This window comes from Micromys minutus (assembly GCF_963924665.1).
Source record: "Micromys minutus genome assembly, chromosome: 2".
Taxonomy (NCBI): domain Eukaryota; kingdom Metazoa; phylum Chordata; class Mammalia; order Rodentia; family Muridae; genus Micromys; species Micromys minutus.
In genome coordinates, this window is record NC_137971.1 from 94312361 (window position 1) to 94328190 (window position 15830).

The 15830-nt window shown below is 41.9% G+C and overlaps 1 protein-coding gene across 3 annotated transcripts in view; it reads right to left on the reverse strand.

The window, feature by feature from the left end:
• FAM168A (family with sequence similarity 168 member A) overlaps window positions 1-15830 on the reverse strand; it is a 127257-nt gene that overhangs the window by 13973 nt on the left and 97454 nt on the right. For 2 of the 3 annotated variants that reach the window (XM_080912090.1, XM_080912091.1), the window contains exons 3-4: window positions 6739-6819; window positions 1361-1387 (exon numbers count right to left, since the gene is read on the reverse strand). In XM_080912090.1, the coding sequence (XP_080768216.1) occupies window positions 1361-1387; window positions 6739-6819 (108 nt within the window). The remainder of the gene's footprint in view (window positions 1-1360; window positions 1388-6738; window positions 6820-15830) is intronic. The other variant, XM_080912092.1, reaches the window with a different exon arrangement.

The window sequence follows — 15830 nt, forward strand, 5'->3', positions numbered from 1 at the left end:
AGGGCCATGTAGGGCCTGGCACAGAACACTTTATGACTCACTCCATCCATACTTCTTCATACTGAAGGTTTTAATTCAGTGGTTCTCAACCTTTCTAATGCTGCGACCCTTTAATATAATCCTAATGCGGTAACCTCAATCATAAAACTATTTCATTGTTACTTCATAACCATCATTTTGCTGTTATGAATCATAATGTAAACATCTGTGTTTCCTGGTGGCCTTAGGTGATCCCTGTGAAACCCCAACACAGGTTGAGAAGCGCTGCTCTAATAGAAGGGTGAGGAACCTTCTCTAACTTTTTACTGTCTTTTGTTTGAGCTCACATGCCCTGCAGCAAACAAAAAGCCATCTCTCATAAATGGTAAGTGAAACAGTTCTGGAGCTGGCACTATTGAAATAATAAAAATTACAAGAGAATGGAATGTTAGCCTTTAAAAGGACCTTGAAATCGTGTGATGTGAAAAACTTTGTGGCCTGGGGACATTAGCAAGTTGCCCAAGATCACACAGCCCACAACAGTAGCAAAAGAAATTTCACAGTGCATCTTCTGAAAGACGTGCATGTATAAAACAACTCACTTTCCAACAGTAAGATTAAACGTTGAGAAAACATTCAAAGACTTTATAAAAACATCCTAAGCAGCCCAGGTGAGTGGTAAAAGTGGCAATTCTCTCCTATGGTCCCTTACTGTCTACGACAAGAAGGACCTAGTCAAGTTATACCGCTGGGACCCTCACAGGTGCCCAGAAGTTCCTGTGGTGCCTTGGGCCTGGAGTCCACACTGCCCGAAGAACTCAACTCAGATCTCTCATCCCTGGCACACTTGGCCCATACCTTCTATCATCCAGAAAAATGCTCTGAAAAATGAGGCCAGAGCTCAAGATCTGGATGAAGGCAACAGACTGTACCTAAAGTCAACCAGGTCTTCAAACATGTCAGACTGCTAATAGAAATGGAAAATCTGGTCCTGGGGCCATGTGACTGGTGTTTTAGAGTCTAATAGGCATAATCAAGGGGTTCCTCAGAGCCTACCATTAAGCAAACAGAGGAGCCACACACAGGTCTTAGAATTTTCCTTCATTTGTTTGAATCAGGCAGCCAGGTTAGGGTGTGAAACGCCTTTTAGTGCCAAGATCCTTCATCGCTGCCCTATGGGAATGGTTCATGTGTGTCTCCAACCCATGATTTTGCACCATCAGACATGTTCCTGCATGCTATAGGAACTGCTGCTAGGCCACCTGGGGGAGCCCAAGCCTAGGAGATGGGATTTGGGGAGGAAAGGAAAGGGAATCTACCATTGTTACAAGATAACACATTCATAGGCCATAATACAGATGAGGAAAAATAGCTCTCCTACCATAAGCTGAATGCAGGAACTGAAACTCTGTTGGATAGAAATGTTAGTTGAAATTACCACTAGGAATTTGTGCAAAGTTGTACATATTGCAGTTATATAACAGACTTGTTTCAAGATAGCACTTTCCCCCAGGCATAAGAAGCAGAGAATGTAGAGGATAGGAGGTGCCTCCCCCTGGAAAGGGTGAGAGACTTGCCAGCCAGGAAAGTTCATCTTTGCAGAGAAACCTCTCTAGATGCTGCAGCATCTTCCAGAGAAGTGACCTGAAACTGCCTGGATGTGAACAGGCACAAGGCCCTGCTCTTTGCTTGTCCATATTAAGACTATTTCAATTCTCCCAAGAACTGTGGAGGGATTTCAGGCATGATGAAGGCTTTGCAATGAAGAAGAAATGAAGGCTCAGGGTATATGGCCACCACAGGCCTCTCAAAGACCTAGTCCAATGCAGAGACTCTCCATCTAGGACAGTGTTGTGCTGCAGAAGGAACACAGGCTATGGGGTCAGACAAATAGGTTTGAATCTCAGATAGATGGCATTTTACATTTAATTTTGAAGGTTACTTAATCCTATCCAAGCTAAACTGGAGGCAAGAAACTCTAGCTTACAAGACAAAGGTAAAAAGGCACATTTGTAACTTGCACAGAGATTTTCCTCTGCCTTCCCCCAGGTTTGTAATTTCCAAAATGGGAACGGGAAAACTTTATGTCTACTTCATATAGTTTAACTCTAATGAGACAAAAGATGAGAACATGCTTCTTATGAGAGAGTTTTGACATTATTTTCCTATTTCGTTTCATTTTCAAGTTGCATTGTCAGGAATATGTTAAACTCTTGCTCCCGGGATTCTGAAAAATATCTCTTGGCTAACTCTTGCCTCCTGTGAGGCCAAATACCTAAATATGATCCCTAAAATTGGCAAACACTTAGGAAGAAGTGTTCTGTTTTTCAGAACCAATGAAGGTGAGTTTTCCCCCTGTATCATGGGCCGATGAATCTAAGGAACACAGAAGCTGCTAAAAATATGGTCTCTCTAAGCAATTGCTTGATCTCCTTGAAGTAAGGAAGGAAATTTAAACCTGCACACCTGGCTCCTTGCAGGCACTGCCATGCATCACAGATGGCTAGCTCTGGCAAGAAGCTGAGAATCACCTATACTATTCCCTCTGACCTTGAGCCTTTATGACAGGAACTTGCCTGTAACAATCAGACCTCTGGAGATGGAGGTAAACATCACACAATATGAAACAAACACAGCTCTGAGTGTGACCATGAGCGAGTGTGTGTCTCAAAAGTCACACAAGCATCTAAAGGGTTAATTTCAGTTTGATACCTCTTTTCCTGCCCCCTTCCTTCCTGATTTTGTCTGATTCAAGACTGGGTCTCCCATGTAGTACAGGACAATCTTTAACTCATGTGTAGCTAAAGATGGCCTTGAACTCTGATCTTCCTGACTCTAACTCCCAAGAGCAGAGATAATAGGTATTTGTCCCCTTGCCTGGCTGGTGTGGAGCTTTTTTTAACATGTAGATTTTGTTTTTTTTTTTTTATTGTAGATTTTGGTTTTTGGCTTCCTTTAATCACAGCTTAGGAATGTCTTGACTTTTTAAAGCATTAATCCTTAGGTAAATTCTCATATTTTATTTTAGTATTGAAATGAAATATTCTACACACAGCAGCACTTTCCAGACTCTGTCTTTAACAGTGTCAGACTCCTCTCTGCACAGCCTTCTTCTCCAGCGGCTGCTCCTGTCTGACACTTCAGTGTCCGCCCACTGCCTCAGCAATGACAGGCGGTTAAGAGTTCTGGTGCAACGAACGCAGATCTTGCTGCTGAATTTCAGTAAGTTCCTGTTTTCCCAATTGGAAGTTGGGAAAAACAAAGTACTCAGTTTGTTGTACTATAAAACAAGATAATATCCACAGAGTTTCAAATTGTTGCTGATACAAAGGAAACATTGAATTAATTGCAGTTTTGTTTTTTTGAAACAGGGTCTCAATTATGTAGCCCTAGCTGGCCTAGAACTCACTGACTATACAGACTACGCTGGCCTTGAACTCAGAGATCCACCTGCCTGTCTCACAAATGCTGGGATTAAGGGCATACACTACAATCCCAGGACTAATAGTCATAGGTTATTCCTTGTCCTGTCAGCTACTTGCCAAACTGATCCTTAAACAATCCTAAAATCTCTCAGCACAAGTGCTGAATCTCTTGAGGAGGCAGCTTCCTGCTAGAGGGTCACCTTCCACTATCTCTAGTGCTAGTCCTTGCCCGCCCTGCACTGTGGACATTCTACCCTCTGTCTCTCAACTTCCCAAAAGAGGAAAGAAAACATCAGAGTCCCTGTTGCCACCACAGCTGCTGGGAGACCTAGCTCCATGCTACCCTGACACCTCTGACTTGTCTTCTCTCTGCTCCCTCCTACCAGTGCACACTTACACTTATACTCAAATGCCTTTTCACCTGCACATCCCTTTCACACTGTGCCTGTTTTTCTTTTCTTGGCAGCCGAGTCTCTGGAAAGCACACTACCATTCTGTACATGCCTCTCCTTTCTGCTTCACTGCCCGCTGCTTCCCAGACTCGCCACCTCCGACTACTGCCAGTGAGGTCACTAGGATGCCTGACTATGAAGACAATAACTTTTCTGTATTTGTGACCTCACCAGAAAGTTCTGCCACAACTCACCTCCTTCAATTTTAGGCTGGGTTGCAAAGCCCACTCAGATTTTACAGTATTTGGATTAAAATCACTTATGCACTGTGATATTTCATAATGTTCTCTTAGTTTTGAAGATAAAATTCACTGATTTATTTTATCAGATAATTAGTGTAGTTTTATATTGTTGCTGCCTACTATTACAGATTTGCGGCAGGAGAATAGTGTATCTTACTTATTAAAGGAAACAGAAAACTCAACACTGAGCTGTCATCAAAAAATATTAGTCCACATGTCACTGTTCTCCTTAATGCTTTCAGAACAGTAATGGCGGCTTTTTTAAGTGAGCATCACCTACAGTACTTTCTAGAATGAATAAGGCTTGTAATAACTATTTAATACAGTTCATATAACCACCTGTTGTGGTGATTAATTTGGCTGACTTAAGAAACATCTAGAAACCTGGTAATGCACACATCTAGGTGTATATGTCAGGGTGTTTCTAGAGATGAGTGTGTCAAGAGAGCTTTGACCTAATGAATCATTTAGTCCACTGAAGCTTCTACATTGGAATAGATTGTGAGGACATGGTATATCTATATGTATGGAGGAAGCAGGCCATGGGTGTGCCCTTCAGGGCTATCTTACCTTGACCTTTTATATTACCACTCTCTACTTCCCATCAGCCATGAAGTAGACAGCTCCCTTCTGCCACACTCCCAGTACCCCATGATGTTCTCCCCAAACACATGGGACCAAGGCACCATTAACTGAACCTTGTGCAATGGTGAACTGAAGTGTATTTTTCTTCTCTGAGTTGTGTTCTCGGGTGTTTTGACTACATTATTTTGTAATAATGCAAGACGCATCTGTCATTACTTACTATGCATAAATAAGTTCTCTTTGGGGGATGGCAGGGTTTCATGTAGTTCAGGCTAGCTTTGAATTTGCTATTTAGCAGAGGCTACACTTCAACTCTTGATCCTCTGCTACTATCTCTCAAGTACTGACATTATAAGTGTATACCACCATGCCTGCCTAGAATAGTTTGTGACTATTGTGGCTTGTACGAACAAGCAGAAGAAAAATAAATGAAGGAGCCTGTAACTTTACAGTATGTGTGTCATATAACAGTAATTCCAGGGCTCAGATTCAGGTCTATAAATATAGCCCCTATCTTTTCTGCCTGAAACACCCCAGAAGGAGAACAACTGATGGCGAATTCCAGATTGCCTCAGAAAAGCACGCACAGGAAATCTGCCAAAGGCTCTAGTCTGTAAGTCCTTGTCAGTTAAAACAGAACAGCTTTTTTTTTTCCAGGATGTCCTGACCACAGGGAGGTTGAATTAAAGAATTTGCCGGGGGCTTTTCAATTCCATAATATTCACTAAATAAGAAAAGAGAGGAAGGAAGATGTGACATTGAAGGCCTTTCCAGATTTCTTCCTTGCCATCTGTAGTTCAGATCCATCCAGTCCCTGTCAGTCTGTGCATTCCACACCCCCACCATGCCTGTGCCACGCTCTGCCCCATGTAATCTACTTTCCTCCCCTGTGTGCTTCCAAGGGCATTGCTTCTCCTCAAGTCTCTACTGATAGCTCCTTGTGACGTCCCCTACTCTTACTTCAAGGTAGAAACTGGTTCCACCTCTGCTCTGTGTCCTTTTGAGAACACTCATTGTATTGTAGTACAATTTATTAATAAAATAATATTGATATAGTTTATTAATAAAATGTAATACATCTATCAATATGCCAGAATCCAAAACTAACTATAAGTGCCTTCAGGCAAAGATGACAACTTTCACTTTTTCTATCCCAGTATAGAGGACATTCAAATGCTTAGTGAAGGAATAAAGAACTTACATCAGTCACCTGCAACCCTGAGGTAAGTAGTTACACGTGAATCTTGGGAAAGAGAGGTGCATTTAGGAAGAAGACTAATAGAGATTCAACCAAGGAGGACTTCCTAGCCTTCCCCTCGTCACATTTCCTGGGCGTTAACACTGACTGAGCCCCGAAATTAGAACGATTTAAAAAACAGTAATGTTCCTAGGCCCCAAATGAGAGTGGAAAAAAAAAATCTTTCCAATATGTTCTTTCTTTAGGTTGTTTGTTTGTTTTGCTGTTGTTTTTTTTTTCTTTTTTCTTTTTTACTATGACCTCAGGCTGTGGCCTCAGCCTCCACGTGCAGGGACTGGAAGTCTATGCCATTGTGCAGAGCCCCTCCTTCAGGCCTTTAAGCCCATTCCAATCTCTCTGTTCAAGTGCTATGTCTTCTGTCTCTGAAGAACAAGCAGAGAACTCAGCCTGAACACAGGCTCTTTACTCTGGTGGCAAGTCTCTCAGTCTATTCCAAGTCTACACCCCAGAAGGAGAGGGAGAGAAAAAGAGGGAGGGACAAAGGAAAAGAGAGAAGAATTCCCAATGGCAGCCTCAGGCTCGAGAGGGATGAAGTGTTTCTAAGATGTGGTGGCATGTCTCATATACTCCAGCAGAGAGAGGGGCCGCCCGTAAGTCCCAGAGAGAATGAAGGAGATTCCTCTCCTGCTCCCGCCCAGACACTGTTCTGCCCCAGTTCCCAGAGGGGACTCCAGAGAGAATCAAGCCAGGACTGGCTGACTCCAGGGCAAAGCAGAGAAGGGCCAACTGGTGACTGTGGTTACAAATGGAAGCCTACTTCCTCCCTCTTCACCACTGCGGCTCCCGCTGTTGCTTACCTGGAGCATAACTGGGGCTGCTGGTCGGGTACAGGCTGGGATTGTAGGCAGGAGCAGCAGCCGGGTAGGCTGTGGGGTAACCTACGGACACATAAGGAAAACCTCAGTTAGGCAAGGGGATAGGAAACAATCTAAGTCACAAGCTTGGCTTTCAGTCTCTTTACTTCTGACTACATACACAAACAGCTTTCAAATTTCAAGAGAAAAGTCACAAAATGTTGCAACTCTATTTTTAAAAAGCAGTGCATGCAGTATGTCGGTCTCTTCACTGTAGAATGGTAGAAACACTATAGACATTCATATAAAAACATAAGCTGACCACCACATTCCTGCCACAATACTTGTTTTCCCAAAAGGCAACCCCTTCACACTGACAGCTTTTGTATCTATTTAGCTCATACAGTTTTCTTTTATTATTATTATCATACTTATTTTGTGTGCATGTGAAAGCATGCATTTTTACCCACTGAGCCATCTCACTAGCCCTCAGATAGTTTCTAATATATTCATTTTTCTAAAAAGAATATCTATTTAGACAGATTTGTTTGTATGCATGTATGTGTACATAAATGCTCCTATCACTGCACATGTGTGAAGGTTGGAGAACAACTTAGTGGAGTCAAGTGTCTCCTTTCTGCTGAATGTGGAATCCAGGCATCAAACTCAGGCCAAAAGGTTTGAGTGGCAGGGGCCTTTAGCCACTGAACCATCTAGCCAGCCCTACACACTGTTTTACTGTTGAAATTCTAATGTGCTAAATATAAAATGTGTCATTTTAACCACTTGTTATCATTTTAATGCTTAATGTCCCTCCATAGGCTTGTGTGTTTGACAGCTGGTCCCCATCTGTTAGCACGTGTGGAATCTAGGAGACATAGGGCCTAGCTAGTGGGCACAGGATTATACTGTGGCTCTGCTTCACGTCCCATCTTGGAGTCCTGTCTGCTGCCATGATGTGACCAAGCACAACAGCTCATGCCACAATGCCATGCCTTCATGGACATAACAGAATATGTTCCTTGAAACCGTTAAGTAAATAAATAGTTTCTCTGAGGTATTTTGTTACAGTGATCAGAAGAATAGCTAGCATATTGCTTGGGTAATTCAGTATACTTCACAACGTTCCCAGTGTTGTACAACTGTTCTCTATGTCTCTAAAACCTACCATCTCAACTCGAAACTTTGTAACCCCTGGTTACTCCCAACCCTCTAGTCCTCACTGGTAATCAATCTAATCTACTTTTAAATAGTTATTTCTAAGATTCATTCCTAAAGAAATAATCAGAGTCTGGACTGGAGAGAAGGCTTAGTGGTTACAAGCACTGGCTGTTCTACCAGCAGACCTGGGTTCAATTCCCACATGGCAGCTCACAACAATTTATAACTTCAGCGCCAGGGGATCTGACATCCTTTTCTGGTCTCTGTGGACACCAGGCACACTCATGATGTGCAAACATACATGCAGGCAAAACAACTATTTATACAGTTCTCCTTCCCTACCAGCCAGAGTGGCAGGCAGCCTTCACTGACAGTGATGTGATGCCTGGTTCCAATGTGATAGGACTAGCACAGTCACTTAAACTTGACCAAACCTCTTTGCTGTTCACAAAATTAAACAACTAAAAGAAGTAAAATTGGAGCTGGAGAGATGGCTCAGCAGTTAAGAGCACTGGGGGCTATTCCAGAAGATGTGGGTTCAATTCCCAGGACCCATAGAACAACTGGCAACCATCTGTAGCTCTAGTTCCAGAGTATTTGATGCCCCTTCTGGCCTCTGCTGTGCACAGACATACATGCAGGCAAAATAGCCATACATACAAATTAATTAGTTAATAAGAAAGGAAGTAAAATCAGGAGGCAATGTGGTGGGATGTACAGGTCATGCTAATGCCGTCTCATTACAGCCTGCCTATCTGCTTCTCCTGTTCTAGCCTTTCTTTTGAAGGCACAGAGGGGTTTTTCTTGCATTTCTGTGATCTTCAATTTCAACTTATAAAATGTCTCAGTCTCAAGCATACTGGGTTTGCTACACATGGCTATCAGAGAAAGGTGTGTCAAAGAGAGGAGTCTGATGTACACGGTGGCTGTCGGTGAGTTTTTTTTTTTTTTTTTGCTTTGTTTGTTTGAGATAGGGTTTTCCCATAAGGCCCAGGCTACTCTACAATTCATAAGCCTCTTGCCAATCCCTGTGCTGGGGCTGCATGTGCAAGACACTCCACCAGTGTCACAGTGAGAGTTCTAGGACTAGTCCCAAAGTTCACCCAGCCAGTAAACACTGCTCAACACTGGACTGGAGACTTGTGTCAGTACATAAAAATTACACACTTGCTCTCATGGAGCTTATATTCTTAAGGGGCTGGAAAGGGCACTGGATAAATATTAAAAACAAAGTCTAGAGTGTGGACAAAAGAAAACCTTCAGGCAAGGTAAGAACAACAGAAATGCCTGGGCAGTGGTGGCACATGTGATTAATTCCAGCACTTGGGAGGCAGCAGCAGGCAGATCTCTTGAGTTTGAAGCCAGGTCAGTCTACAGAGTTTACACAGTGAAACCCTGTCTCAACTCCACACTCTCCCCAAAAAGAATATCAGAGGTGAACTACAGTTAGATCACTGCAACATATTAAACAATAATCAGGGTAAAATACACTGAGAGGTTCCATATACAAAGGCTTGAAGGAAACATGTGGCAACTAAGTAGACAGTATAGGAAAGTCTTTTACAGTATCAAACAAAGCAAACAATTGAAAAACAACAACAAAAACCCCTACTTAGTGCTGAGGCCCTACATTGGGAAGTACATAGTTACTTTCCTCTTTGCTGTAACAAAATAACCCAGAAACACAGCTTAAAGAAGGGCTTGTATCCTGGCTCACAGTTTGAGGGTACAGTCCTTCACTGTGGGGGATCATGCCAGCGGGTGAGTGAGGCAACTGGTCACACTTGCACAGTCACACATGCACGGTCACACTTGCATGCAGAGATGGTCGGCTGGCTTTTTCCTTTTTATTCAAACCAAGAACCTGTGACGCCACCCACAGTCGGGGTAGGTCTTCCCACCTCAAATAACCCAGTCTAAAAACACCCTCACAGGTTTGTCTCCTAGTAGATTCTATTTTCTATCAAGATGACAATATTAACTATCAGAGGGCTGTAGAGGCTATGTCTGGAGAAGAGTGAAGAGGCCTGTGTGCCTGGAGTGAACAAACAGGGCGCAGTAGCAGAAAGGAGTCAGAGCATGCCCTTCAGTTCAGGTAAAGCCTTACAGGTTTCTGTGAGGACTTTAGGGTTTCAGTCTCAGTGAAGCAAACAGCACACAGAGTTCTGAGCAGAAGAACATTATAATTTTGAATGTTTGAAACAGGGTCACTCTGATGGTTGTATTGAAAAGAAGAAAGGCAGCAAGGGCAGAGAGACAAAGAGTCCAGCTGAGAGCATATGGCAAATGCCTGGCAATTATGAACATGGGGCTCAGACCAGGGCAATGGTGCAGAGTAGTAAAATAGTGTTCTGAGAAAAATTCTTACGTATTTTATAACAATATGCCCAGTAAGATGACCAAGCTCAACTTACATTAGCAGCGAATAAGTGCCTGCCTGCAGTTTTCAGAGGTTCGCTGGTATTCTAACAGTGGAAAGCTGGTTTTAAAAGTCAAAGATTAATTCCCTAAGTCCCTAAAAGCTTCTTTGGTATCTGTAAACACTGAAGCTTAAATAATGTATCTTTGTTAATACGCTGTTACAGAAATCCTTTGAGTTGCAAAAATGCATCACTCTACCCTGATCTGTTTCAGAACAGAAGTAGTCAGCTTGTCAGTTAATTAGCAATCTAGAGATGTGCCACTTCTCAAGAAGAAAATCAAGGGATGCATCCAGGAAGCGAAGTGATCCAGTCTCAAGACTGAAATCTGTATTTAGCTTCCTGTGAGAGATGTTACTACTTTGTCATTTCAGATGACTTGCTTTAGAGGAAAATGACAGGTTCATCCTTTAATGTTTTTATTTTATTTTTATATATTTGTTTATTTAGTGACAGGATCTCACTATGTAACTCTGGCTGTCCTAAAACTCACTATGTAGACCAGACTGGCATAGAATTTACAGAGATCAACCTGACTTATCCTCTTCCTGGGTGCTGGTATTAAAGACATGTACCACCACATCCAGTTAAATCGTTCAATGTTGCTAATTAGAATTATTATTTAATTTATTTATTTTGAGGCAGGGTAGCCAGGCTGGCCAAGAACTCATTGTAGGTCAAGCCAGCCTTAGCTTCATGATGTTCTGAAAGTAAGTGGTAAGCAAAAGTGGTAACAAAAATACTAGATTCTTTTTTTAAATGTGTGCCTTCTCCCACGGTGTGTGTGTGTGTGTGTGTGTGTGTGTGTGTGTGTGTGTGTGTGTGTGTATGCGCTCATGCATATGTAAGTATGTGTGTTGGTTCCAACAGAGGACAGAAGGGAATGTCAAGATCTCTTAGAGTTAGAATTACCAACAGTTGTGAGCCATATGATAAAGGTGCTGGGAATGAAACTTAGTTATCTGAAAAAATGGTAAATGCTCTTAACCATTCTTCAGATGGTTAAGAACCACTTCTCCAGCCCTTTAAAAATAGTAATAATTTAGACTGTGTGTGTGTGTGTGTGTGTGTGTGTGTGTGTGTGCCACACACAGTATGTGCATATGTGCCTGTACCACAGCATGTAAGTAGAGGCCAGAAGACAACCTTAAGGAGTCAGCTCTCTCTCTCACTCCACCATGTGGGCCACAGGATTAAAACCCAGGTCTTTATGCTTGGTACCAAGTGTCTTCACCACTATTCCATCTCACTGGCTCCAGAAAACTACAAAAAAAAAAAAAAACTACCAAAAAAAAAAAAAAAAAAAACCCCTCTGGAACTGATAGCCCCAAAATAAGCCCTTTCTTCCCAAACTGCTTTTGTTGGGTATTTTCAAGTAAACAAATGCAATCATAATCACCACCACCAGTAGCACCACAGGGAGCATCTAGCAAATGTTTACTCTGTACCAACCATGGTACATCCTTTCTAGACAATCTAAATCTAAAGGGGAAATAATATGGTCCATCTAGAATAATCTATAGGCAAAACATATCAAATTGATGAGGAAATGAAAAACAGGTTTTGGGAGAATTGCTAATAGTTTATTGGGGGAAATAGTGAAAAAAATCTTTCAGCTTGAGAGTTGAGGGGGGAGGAGGTTGCTAGGTTATTGGGAGGAGGTTACAAGGAATAAGAGTCATTTTGCCTACATATATCTCTTTGTGTATAAAGTGCATGCCAGGCACCTGAAGAAGCCAGAAGAGGGACTGGGTCCTCTGGAACTCCAATTATTATGACTAGTATAATAATACCATTACTATTAGATGGTTGTAAACTGCCATGTGAGTGCTAGGAGTTGACACTGGCCCCTCCAGAAAAGCAGCCATGTCCCCAGACCAGGAGAGTCACCTTATGATTTGGAAAGGTACGCTCCAGTTAAATAAATGACAAACTACATAAGAAGGTCGGAGAATGAAGGGCGTGATAGGAAGTTACTGTTGTAGACCAAAGGAAAAACTCAAACAATGGACTAAAGAGAAGACGAACTCGGAGACATTAAGGGACAGTCTATAAAGTCTGACCCTGATAGTAAAATCTCAGTTTTAGTGCAGTGTGCTGAGAACTCCAGAAGAAATGGGAAACACCCCAACTGCAGCTTTGCAGGATTTTTCCTACATCAACACATGAAAATGGTAAACTGAATGGACTCTGATCTGCCAGTTCCAGAAAAAAAGCTGAATCGGAGGTTCTTATTTGCTGAGAGGTTAGAAAGGTGAGAATATAGGTCAGACCTAACAGGTGAAGGTTGTAGTGCTGGCTTTGGTAGGTCTACTAGTCATACAGGCAGCCAGTGTATGGGATTCAAGGCCCACCCACAGAGCACCCAGCCTTACACAGACACTAGCAAGGGTTAGAGCTTTGGTTCTCAACCTGTGGGTCATGACCCCTTTGGGAATTGAACAACCCTTTCACAGAAGTCAGATATCAGATACCCTGCATATTTCCATTTATAACAGTAGCAACGTTACAGTTATCCAGTAGCAACAAAAATAATTTACAACTTGGGGGTTACCACAAAACGGGAAATTGTATTACGGCTAACAGTATTAAGAAGGTTAAGAACTACTTCTGTGGAAGAACTGTAAAAGATGTTTGTTAATTATAAGTGTTTGGTGCAAAGCTACTACCCTGAGGAAATATGAAAGACAAAGATACCTCGTGCTGAGCTACACTACAACAGTGCTACATCTTCAAGAGAAGCATGTTCCTCCATGGTGAAGATCCACCCACTTCCTGACCACTCATTCCAAGTCTCATGTTTGATACAGAGACAATACTATCACTGCCATTAAAATATTCAGAGAATAGTCTGTTTAGATAATCAAAATATAATTGTCCTAGGTAAGTAAGTATAGAAGGCCAAATGTGTACTGTTCCTCAGGGGGAAAATTCTTTAAACAGTCTAAAAATAGCTCTAGAGTTATCCAGTGGAATGAAGAAATCTTAATGGAAAGCAGAAGGCCTGTTATTCTACCTCCAACCCAGGGTGTCCTTCCCTTCTCCTCGCTATATACTAAAGCAGGTAAGAAGTCCTCAACAATGAAAGATTGTTGGTAAATGGTCCCTGACCTCCATGTATTTATTTTCTGAACAGATAAAAGAACAATGTCAATTTTACAAATTAATGGTTTAGTCCATGAATTTCTTTTCACTCCCATGGTGACTATTTTACTTCATTATTCTATTTAAAGAGATATAGCAAAGGGAAAACTATTGTTCATATTTAATAAAATATAGTCCCCTCCCAAATGTTAGATCTTCCCTTCCCTGTACATTTACCATACATTAGATCACAAGCTAGTCTTTCCCTTAAATCTAAGAACACATGTCCTGTGTGACAGGCTAGAAAATTGGAATAATATTTAAAATTCTAAATGCTGTATTCAAAATACATGTACATATTTGCAGAATAATAGGCATTTTTTGTTTGTTTGAGACAGGGTCTCTCTGTCATCCTGGGTACCCTGGGGCTCACACGGAAACCAGATTGGCCTTGAATTCACAAGATCTTCCTGCCTATGTAGTAGGTACTTTAATCTATTTTGGGTTCCTTTTTTGTTTGTTTATTTTTATTTTTTTATTAGATACTCTCTGTGTTTACATTTGAAATGTTATCCCCTTCACCCACCCCACACCCACCCCTCCTCCCCCGCTACTTGTCTTCACAAAGGTGCACTAGCTTCCAATCACCTTCTCCACCTCAGGGGGCATTCCCCTACATTGGGAAAATGTGCCCTCAATGGACCAAAGGCCTCTTCTCACATTGATGCCAGACACTGCTATTCTCCACTACACATGCAACTGGAGCCATGGGCCTCTCAATGTGTGCTCAATGACTGGTGTTCTAGTCCATGGGAACTGTAAAGGACAATGTTGGTGGACAATATTGTTCTTCCCAGGAGGCCAAAACCCCCTTCAGCTCCTTCCCCCCCCAGCCCCCAACACCCTCACCGGGGTCCCCGTGCTCAGTTTGATGGTTAGCTGCAAGCATGCTCAGCTGCATGACTCTGGCAGAGCCCCATGTGAAGTCAACCCTATCTGGTTCCTGCCAGCGAGCACCTCCCAGCATCAGCGATAGTGCTTGGGCCCAGTGGCTGCACATGGGGTGAATCCCCAGGTGAGGTAGCCCCTGAACGATTCCCTCTTCAATCCCTGCTCTTCCACTTGATTCCGTGAGTGTTTTGTTCTCCCTTCTAAGAAGAACTGAGGTTTCCACATTTTGGCCTTTCTTCTTTTTGAGCTTCACAAGGTCTGTGAATTGTTTCTTGGATATTCAGAGCTTTCTGGGGTTAGTATCCAATTATCAGTGACTGCATATCATGTGTGTTCTTTTGTGACTGGGTTACCTCACTCAGGATGATATTCTCTAGTTCCATCCATTTGCCTAGGAATTTTGTAAAGTCATTGTTTCTAATAGCTGAGCAGTATTCCATTGTGTAAATGTACCACACTTTCTGTATCCATTCCTCTGTTAAAGGACATCTGGTTCTTTCCAGAAGCTATTTATAATAAATAAAAATTTAAATAGCTTCTGGCTATTATAAATAAGGCTGCTAGGAACATGGTGGAGCATGTATCCTTATTATATGTTGGAGCATATTCTAAAAAACCCTTAATTTCTTTCTTTATTTCTTCCTTGACCATGTTATCATTGAGTAGCGCATTGTCCAGCTTCCATGTGTATGTGGGCTTTTTGTTGTCTTTGTTGTTATTTAAAACCAGCCTTAGTCCATGGTGATCTGATAGGCTGCATGGGATTATTTCAATCCTCTTGTATCTGTTGAGGTCTGTTTTGTGACCAACTATATGGTCAATTTTGGAGAAGGTACTGTGAAGTGCTGAGAAGAAGGTATATTCTTTTGTTTTAGGATGAAATGTCCTGTAGATGTTTGTTACTTCCATTGGTTCATAACCTCTGCTAGTTTCTCTGTGTCTCTGTTCAGTTTCTGCTTCCATGATCTGTCCATTGATGAGAGTGGGGTGTTGAAGTCTCCTATTATTATTGTGTGTGGTACAACATATGCTTTGAGCTTTAGTAGGGTGTCTTTAATGAATGTGGGTACCCTCGTATTTGGAGCACAGATGTTCAGGATTGAGAGTTCATCCTCATAGATTTTTCCTGTGATGAGTAAAAAGTGTCCTTCCTTATCTTTTTTGATAACTTTTGGTTGAAAATCTATGTTATTTGATATTAGAATTGCTAACCCAGCTTGTTTCTTGGGACTATTTGCTTGGAAGGTTTTTTTCCCAGCCTTTTACTCTGAGGTAGTGTCTGTTTTTGTCTCTGAGATGAGTTTCCTGGATGCAGCAAAATGTTGGATCCTGTTTATGTATCCAGTCTGATAGTCTATGTCTCTTTACTGGGGAATTGAGTCCAATGATATTAAGAGATATTAAGGAATAGTGATTGTTGTTTCCTGTTATTGTTGTTGTTAGAGGTAGAATTATGTTTGTGTACTTTTCTTCTTTTGG